The sequence below is a fragment of the Parasteatoda tepidariorum genome, chromosome 5 (assembly GCF_043381705.1).
Source record: "Parasteatoda tepidariorum isolate YZ-2023 chromosome 5, CAS_Ptep_4.0, whole genome shotgun sequence".
Taxonomy (NCBI): Eukaryota; Metazoa; Arthropoda; class Arachnida; order Araneae; family Theridiidae; genus Parasteatoda; species Parasteatoda tepidariorum.
Window position 1 is genome coordinate 73,264,081 of NC_092208.1, and position 10,044 is coordinate 73,274,124.

The 10,044-nt window shown below is 28.7% G+C and overlaps 1 protein-coding gene across 1 annotated transcript in view; it reads left to right on the forward strand.

Moving 5' to 3' along the window:
* Window positions 1-10,044, forward strand: part of LOC107442117 (alpha-catulin) — a 262,498-nt gene that overhangs the window by 177,446 nt on the left and 75,008 nt on the right. The window contains exon 3 of the mRNA XM_071181077.1: window positions 6,020-6,192. Within this exon, the coding sequence (XP_071037178.1) occupies window positions 6,020-6,192 (173 nt within the window). The remainder of the gene's footprint in view (window positions 1-6,019; window positions 6,193-10,044) is intronic.

A 10,044-nucleotide genomic window follows, 5' to 3' on the forward strand; every position in this document is an offset into this window, starting at 1 on the left:
TTTAAGCTTACGTTTTTTTAAGGCAGTGCTCAACTTTCCGGGAAAATGTATGCTGGACAGTAGAACTTAACCTTAAAAAAATATCAGTGTAAGGTGTAAAGGGCTGTAGCTCTCAACTTAAAAGGAAAAAAAAGCAGCAGGGAAGGGTATACCAGACAAATGCATATCGGGCAGTGGCACTTTATCACAAGAAATAGGGCATGTAGTGTAAGGTATACCTGACAAATGTAATGTCTTTTAAGGTTAAGTGGCATTTGACCTTAAAAGGACATTAACGTCATCATTAATCTTTTGTAACCATACTGAAATATATGGACTTAAGATTTCAAAAATCATCATTCATCAATAGATTTTTTTCCCCAATGAGCTGCACAATCGGTCTTGCCGATGAGCAGACCTAGTGCGTTCTCCAGAGGTGGTATCCACTCTTTCAGGACCACCACAATGGGTGAGATACCGTTGGTCATGTTAATTTGGACGTCTAGTTTCTGCCACACTAGAAGGCAGCACCGAGACTCTATTTGGATGTTAAAGTGCACTAGGAATTTAATTTTGCCGGAAATGCCAAGAGCCAGTAAGACATTCCAAGGATCTTTTACATGCTGCATAGTCATACGACATGGCCGCTGAAGATTTTCTACATCCCGAAAATCCGGTGTCCCCTACATCCTGGGATCGAACCCGCTCAATAGATGTGATAATATACAAAAAATGAAACTATTTGAACTTATAAATCTATTATTTTAAATTAAAACTTAGATAAAAACACACAAGTAATATTCTTTGAAACCTAAAGGTATTGTGGATTTCTCAAAAAGCCACTTGTTTGGTGTATAAATTAAATTTGTCACAATCTAAGCCTTCAAATGGGACACGCTTGTTTGTTTTGCATTGCATTGGTTTAAAGTCGTCACTGACAAAATTGAAGTTTTGAATGAGCTGAAATATAAATAAATTTTTTATCATACGAAGATTCTCTGAAATAAATTCATTGCACCCATTAAGTTATTTGCCTTGTAAACTTTATTCCATCCAAACCGATTCGTGTCTTGAGTAAATATAGATATTAAATCTCAAAGCTAAACTGCGTTCTACTTTGGCAGCATTGTTTTGGGTTGGCGCCAGTTGAAAAATGCACTTGTTGCCAACTGAGCTTCCCATTCGGAATATAATCTTATTGTCATAAATCTCAATGCATTTCGTTTTTGGCTATCATTCTTCTAAGTGTATCTTAAACAGTCTCTACAAACTGTCGTTTCAGATGTCGCCAACACTCTTTTTTCTTTGATTGTATTCGCCAATTCCTTCCTTCTAGGAAATGGAGCGTCTCCCTAAGAGCAAAAAGTCATTAATCTAATAGGAAGAATTGGTTTCGCATTCTTTTGATCTATATATTCTTCCATGGCTTAAAATATTAATAAAAAAATCTGCCTAAAGTTGGAATGTAACTTTATATTTAATATATTGACTTTTTCAAATCCTATTTACAACTATGCATGAACTGTAATTTTTTTAGACATTACATAAATTTAATTTTGGTAAAAATATAATCATTTATAATTCATAATAAGTAAATGATATAAGACTTTTTATTATATATTTGCTAATATTTTCAGTGTAGTAAAGTAATAACAAAATCTCTGCTTAAAATATTCGTTAAAACTTTAAAAAAATTAAATGATTTTGAGAGCTACGATTTATAAATAACTAAATTACATAATAAAAGACCTACTAATCAACCATGTTCATCTGTGAGCATGTTGTATGTTATGAGGCAATAAAAATACAAATATGCATGTAAAAAATTAAGCATTCTTTTTATACGATATTCATGTTTTATTCATTCAATTTTATTCAATTGATTTTATTCTTATATTCATTCGATTTTAAAATTACTTAATTAATACAAAATAAGTTTTTTGTGATTATAAATATAAATGCTCATATAAAGATGTGAATTCTCTTAAGGTAGCATAATGAAGAAAATATGCAAATTCTGTTAGGATAATAGGAACAAGAAAATAGGAAATGTTCTGTTAGGACACTATGCTTTAGAAAATAGGAAATATCCTGTTAAGATACGGTGATTAAGAAAATAGGAAAATTCAGTTTAAAGAATATATAAATTCTGCTAGCATATAAGGATTAGGAAAATTTAAATTTAGTAAAAAAAATATATTGCAGAATGCTAACATAAAGAAGAATCTTAGCTTAGTAAAAAAAATAAAAACTTGAATGAAATTTTTTTAATTTTTGAAAAGTCACTTTTTCGTTGGTTTGCTTAGGGTTATAAAATATGCAAAAGTACATTATTTACATCTCGGTGAAAAACTGTCACCAATTGAATGATGCATATTTTTATGAATTTTATAACTTTTTTTTAAAAAAAAATATTTCAGGTGTGTGTCCCTATTTCGTGAGACGCTGTAGGAAATATCTGTGAAAAAAACTACCTATCTTCTTCTGTGAGAAAAAAACCAACTTTCGAAATTGCAACGAATTTGTTAATAAACTCTAATTTATATAATTTTTATTTAAAACTGCAAATGTGAATTCGTGTATGGTACGCCTTATTCCATAGTAGCTACAATACAGGGATGCGGACTCAAAGTTTCTAGGTTCTATCCCGTCCACTGTCAAAGAATTTCTTTTTCACAATTCTTCTACTCTGATGACTATGCGAAACGAACACGCAATTCTCTCGATCCTCAACAGATGGCAGCACTACATTATTTCCCCCGCGTATGCGGTTATCCGTGATTCGCGAGCAAATCACCTGAATCTGAAACAAAGACCCAAATTGAATACAACTTTTATGAACATAAAGTTAATATACTGTCAGTGTGGCTGTACACTAAGAAAATTTGCGATTAGACCTGTATTTTTGTTGTTATGATAGCATTTACGAACATAAAATAATTTTTACGCTCAATGGCTGTAACACTTTTTGTCTATTACTGATAGTAATCTAACCTTGAGGTTTATTAGAGGGTATAATATATCCAGTTTGAAATTAAAACTTTCTTTGATTTCAAGACACTCAAATTTCTTTTATCTATTTATTTATTTTCAATGGAGGAAAAAAATCTCTGAAAAACATCCCTTTACAAAATTTTATTTATCATTGGATACAAATATAAGATGATAAAGATACAAAGAGAACAATAGCTTAATTACCGTGAGTCTTACCAAAAGATGTGTTGAATTTACATCTAAGGAAACAAAGTTATTGTGATTTACGGCAAGACATTAACAGAAATCATAATTACTTCGACGTTTCTTGCAAAATATTCCCTCCAAGTTAATTATATATGCAACAAATAATGTCTCTCTTTTGAAATTGCTAAAATCTAGGAACAGTTTTCCTTTTCAAAATGGAATTCTTCTTAAGACAGACATTAATTTTTGAAATAATTGTGGAGGGAAACATTAAAGAAATCCCTAAGGCAGCCAAAATTCATTGGAATGTTACTTAAAATAGAACAATTCGACTCTCGGAATGTAAAATATTAGGAAAATAAATGGGAAATAAGCGTAAATCTTGCTAAAAGTTCTTTAAATTTGTTTTCGTAGGAGCTTTGTTTTCTCTTAGATTCATATCTTAATTATGAATATTAGCTCTCAATGCACTTTTAAAACTAATCATTGATTTTATATTGATGTTTTAGTTGTAGATGTTACTTAATGTCTGGTTTTAATATTGATTTAATTTATCGTTTTTGCACTTATAACTACTATGTTACATCATGGTAGGTACGGGTAGTTTTCCACCATACTTATTTTATCAGTGTACTTGATCAAATTTAGAAAGACTATTATATTTAATTAGTTGAACAAGGTTTCTTTTTTAATTTAATGAAACTTTTTGGGAAAAAAATTTAAAAAAGGAAACATTTTAAAAAACGAAGCATTTTGAAACCTCACAACCTTCATACGTCTTAAATTTGCAGCGCTATTCTCGCCAATTTTCTATTAAAAGCTTCCTATTGAGGTGATTTCATGATTTATAATTTAAGCTAAGACTTATCTTAAATTTATTTGGTCTAACGATATCCCAATTAAATTTTTAAAAAAAACATTTCTGAAAAATTTGTAAGTTTTTCAAGTATTATTTGAATTAAATAATTTACTCAATAATTTTAAACTTGAACTACATATTGTCTTTAATTTTTCCTTTAACCACATTTTCTTGTATTCTAATTTAGTCAGTTTAAACTCAGTACTTATTGCTAGTGACAACGGGGCAATTTATACTAATAATAGAATATTTTTTAAATTGATAGATATTTTTAAAATTTCTATAGTTGCTCAGTTATGTTTTCTTTCACCACTTCCTTTCTCTTTCCAAACGGGTTTTTCAATTTCGCCAGGTTCAGTTTTTAGGCCCTTTAGTAAATAATAACTGTGGCATTTTGAAAAATTCAACGGCATCTGTCGTGACGTCATATCTTTTTGTGTTCGAGTTCTTAAATTTAATTGAACAAATCTTTAAAAATAGAATAAAGATACTTTAATACAGTTGTTCTTAAAAGTGACAGCTGCTAAGAACAGTTCGAGTTTTATATAAATAAAAATGAAAAGAATTTAAGTGGGTCTTTACAATTTTGTTTATTTGCATAGTGACAAACAGATTGCATCAGAAACAAATCTTATGTTTTGAAAAACAATTAACTGATAAAAATAATATGGTTTAAAATATGTAAAACATAAAGTATTAGTTTATTTGATAAGTTTTTTTTTATGTTATTGGTATACCCATTCGACATTCTCGACATTTGTATGAGCTTATTTGCTTCGTATTGCTTACGTGTGATATTTGTATAAGTGTGCAAATGTCAGCAGTTGAAAATTTTTAGCAAATCAGTAAACATGTTTTGGATTTTCGTTTTTTATTTATTATGACAGTTTTTATATAAGAGTGTTTTAAAAAATATGATTTACCATGCTGTTTAACATAAACATAATTATTTTTTTTTAAAAAGTGCATAAATGTCTTTTTAAAGTATACTAGGAAGGATTTTTTTAAATTCTTTTATACTCATTTGATAATAATTACTAAAAACATGTCTCGAAATTTCATAGGTTTGAAAAACCTTTACTTTCATGGTTTGTAATAGTTTTTTACAAAGAGAAATGTACTGTTCTATTTTAAATTGGATTAAAAAAAATTAAAAATGAAAACATAACACTTTTATTTTAGATCAACTTTTTTAAGACCTTTAACAGGCATTTACTTTATCATAATTTTACAACGATATCTTTAAGAAAAATAAAATTTGAAATGCATATATTTGAATTTTAAATACCTCGATTATAAAAATGCAAGGTACTTTACGATATTTTACAACTATGTCTTTAAAGAAAATAAATGTAAAATGTATATATTTGAATTTTAAATACCTAGATTATGAAAATGTAAGGTACTTTACGACGCTATTAAACTTGGTATAGTAACAGACAAATACTTTATTATAATTTTACAACTATGTCTTTAAAAAAAATAAATTTTGAAATGCATATATTTGAATTTTAAATACCTCGATTATAATAATGCAAGGTACTTTATGACGCTGTTAAACTTGGTATAGTAACAGACAAATACTTTATTATAATTTTAAACTATGTCTTTAAAAAAAATAAAATTTGAAATGCATATATTTGAATTTTAAATACCTCGATTATAATAATGCAAGGTACTTTACGACGCTGTTAAACTTGGTATAGTTACAGACAAATACTTTATTATGATTTTACAACTATGTCTTTGAAAAAAATAAATTTAAAATTTATATATTTGAATTTTTACAACTTCCATTAGGGTATTTTTAGGTATTTCATGACACCATTCAACTTGGTGCATCCCATGATGGATTTGCGTTCTTACGTTTTTAATAAAACATGATATGATTTCATTGCTATTGCAAGTTTTTTTTTTGATGATTGTAATGCACTTCTTTATGTAACTTAGAATAATTAGTACTATTAATGACCATTCCTACATTGTTCATTGTGATGTTAGGTTCTATGATCGAGCACCTGTGTGAAGTGCAGCATGACGACGGAGGACAACTGAGACCTTATGCTGACAAGCATCATTTAGCTAGAGCTGCAAGAGCTTTACTTTCGTCAGTCACCAGGGTTCTCTTACTAGCAGACACTGTCGTCGTCAAGCAACTACTCAGTAAAGACAGGGTAAGGGACAATACTTACACCAATCCCTAAGATAAACTAGAACTTACTAAAATTTTAATTCAAGTGTGACTTGCTAATCACGTCAATAATTCTGTATGCAGGGTGTTCCAATTATACCTTAATAAGTACTTAAAACTAGAAATTGAAAATTATAAAAAGGGCACTTCAAGCTTCACCAAATACATTAAAATTTTTAAACACAAAATGTTCCAAATATACTACAAAATAGAACTTACAAAAAAGGTACTTGAAATTTCACTAATCCCGTTAGTACTTTTGTATACAGAATGACTCACAAATAAAGCTACAACTTACAAAAACATTACTTCTAGTGTCAGTAATCAAGTTAGTACTTTTGTTTACAAAATTATTCGCAAATACTACAAACTAAAACCTACATAATTGGTACTTCAAGTGTCACTAATGACGTTATTATTTCTAGTGTAAAGAATGATTCACAAATAAAGCAACAACTTACAAAAACATTACTTTCAGTGTCAGTAATCAAGTTAGTACTTTTGTATACAGAGTGATCCGCAAATACTACAAACTAAAACCTACAAAATTGGTACTTCAAGTGTCACTAATCGCATTAGAATTTTTGTATACAGAATGATTCACAAATAAAGCTACAACTAACAAAAACATACTTCCAGTGTCAATAATCACGTTAGTACTTTTGTATACAGAAAGATTTACAAATACTTCAAACTACAACTTACAAAACGGGTACTTCAAGTGTCACTAGTGACGTTAGTATTTCTTGTATAAAGAATAATTCACAAATAAAGCAACAACTTACAAAAACGTTACTTCCAGTGTCAATAATCACGTTAGTACTTTTGTATACAGAATGATCCACAAATACTACGAACTACAACTTACAAAACATGTACTTCAAAAGTCACTATAATCACTTTAGTACTTTTGTATAGAGCATGATCCACAAATACTACAAACTAAAACCAAGAAATAGGGTATTTCAAGTGTTATTTATCACGTTAACACTTTTGTATGAAGAATGTTCTATAAATAACTCTTTATAGAAAAATTTTTTACAACATTTTTAAAAAAGTAAGTAAAAGAAGTAAAATATCTTTAGTGACTCATTTTTTACACTTAAATAAAAGAGAAATAATTTGTAAAAAAATACTAACAAATCAATAATAGGGTCTATAATATTGAAGCTTATGTAGATAGAGATAAATAAAAGTAATATTCATTGGTTAAACTGCAAAAAAATTAGTATATCTAATCACCAAAATGAGGAAACCACTTTACAGTTAAAATAATATTAGAAAGAATAAATTTGGAAATTTTTTTACTGTTAATTATTTTATTTTTTTATGAACAATTAATTAGTTGATACTAAAAAAACATACTTAAAACTTTACGTTTCAATTTTTCAGCTCAAAACCTTGTTGCTATAAATTTATATTAAAATATATCGGAATATTAAGATTAATATACATCGAAAAAGTTTGCAGGAAAAATATTTTATTATTCTTACCACTATCCGTAGTTGCTTATGCAGAAGCAAATATTTGGCTCCATTAATGAGAGATACAACTGTGTAAAATGTGAATAAAATTTAAAAAAAATAGGATAATATAAAAACAAGGAATGAGGTTTTAACAATAATTTAAGCACATAAATTAACTTCTAGTATTAACAGAAACTGAGGATCTTGAATAAATTAGTTTTTTTTTGTTCCAGTTGTTGATTTTCTAAGAATAATGATGGAAAAGCAGGCTTATATATCATTAAAAATTGAATATGTATGCATAAACTTTGAATGTATTACGTGTTTTAACATTGCGGAACCATTATTTTCGAACGAAGAGTCTAAGGATAAAAGTATTTTTTTACGAAATTAGCCTGCAACACTTTAATGCTTCGAAGAAAAGAAACTTTTTAAGTTGCTCTTTGATTTATCGCCAACAGATGCTTTTAGTTGTCATTAATTATTTACAATACTGAATCTGTCATGGAACTATTTGATGTAAAAAAAAGATATTAATTTCTTACAAACTTCCTTTAAAATCCTTTTCGAGGGGATGAAAGTTATTTTAATTTGACTTTTGAATGAAATATTCAGTTGCCATACTTTAAATTTATATCTTTTTTTTTTTAGTCCGAAGGTCATGTAATAAAATTTTTCCTTTACGCCATGTAAGAAACTAAAGAACTAATTGGAACAAGGTTTAGTAAGGCTTTTAAGAAAAATAAGGTACCTCGGGGGAAATCTCATATTTTAGTCTTTTTTTATCTGTTCAACGTTAATTTAAATTATTTCGCTAACCTCTCTGTTAGGGGGAAAGTACTAAGGGTCGATCTTTAACTTTCTTTTTATTATTACTATTTTCCTTAGAAGAAGGTTCATAAAGACCCAACCTAAGAAGGTTCATAAAGCATTCGAAAAAAAAGTAGGGGATAACCTTAGAAGAATTTTCTTTTAACAATATATTAAGCATTTTAAACTAACTGTCAGAGATTGCAGAACTGCCTAGTTAGAAGCTTGCAAATAAAAAATTAAGAAATGCTTCATATTTAATTCTTCACGCATTCTATTTTTGCAAATGAAAAGAACTTTTTAAAATCGCTTTTATTTATTTATACCTAAAAAATAGAATTAGCAAAACAAATTCTTGATAATTTGCGAGAATGTAAACTTGTGTGATTGATCTTATATTAATGGTTCAGATGTTTACTATACATCTGAAAAATTCATTGAATTCGAGATACATGATACTATGCAAATTATATAGTGCTACGTCCCTTCTATTCACACTTTAGGGTGCTATAGTAACTATATACATATTTAGTTCAGTACCATAACAGTCTCACACATATACACTGCATATAAATACATTTAAAGCTAGTATACTGTGCTAGAAATTTCTAGGAAAAAAATGGTTAAATAATAATTTATTTAATTGTTATTTTACTATATTCCAACAAAGCAGTCAAATAATAACCTTAAATAAGATGGTAATCAAACTGTTAACTGTGAGACAACCCGTTTATTAACGGGACATATACGGTTAAATATCTATGGTTAGAAAACAAGAATTTTTTCGCACTAATTAAACCCACATAATGAAACCACTTAGTTCTTTACTACAGTACACGTATTATAGCGAAAAGGGCGGCTAATCTGTCAGTCTCATGATCGCAAGAACTGGGTTTCGAATCACAGAGCTGACACCGCAACATTCCCTTCAACACATGAAGAGCTTTCAGTATCCTTCACTCACCAATGCCCATTACGTAACGAAATTGTCCAGCGAAATTTCTTCTTTTTTTTCGATTTTGAAACCATGTTAGTTCGAAATGGTTGAAAAACCGTAAAATGTTGTTTTCATGGTTTTATAACTATATTAGTTGTAAACGGTTTAAAAACAGTAAAGGTAAAAAATGTTCTTTACCTTAAAATTTGCGGTTAATTGGATGGAAAAACTGCTGCCGGCAATTTTACCGTAATTTCAGAATCAAAATTCTAACCGTGTATTAAAACTGAGGTGTAATACCAATCCGAATTCGGCGCTGAAAAACTCTAAAAAAATTAGCGCTATTTCAAATTAATATCAAATCGAGCATTCATGTACGCTTAAAAAGGTGTCGCTAAATCTGAACTCCAATAAATAAGAAAGCTTTCCAAGATCAGATGCATTGATTTCTTTATACTCCCAAGAACACTAACTTTGGCGCATTTTGGATTTCGGCAGTAGTTTGTTCCCATCGAATGAGATAAAGCGAAAGTTATTTATTTTCCCCCACCCCGGTACACAATAATTACTTTAATAAAAGTTCGTTTTTAAAATATGTATAAATGATTATAGCTGTGTGATA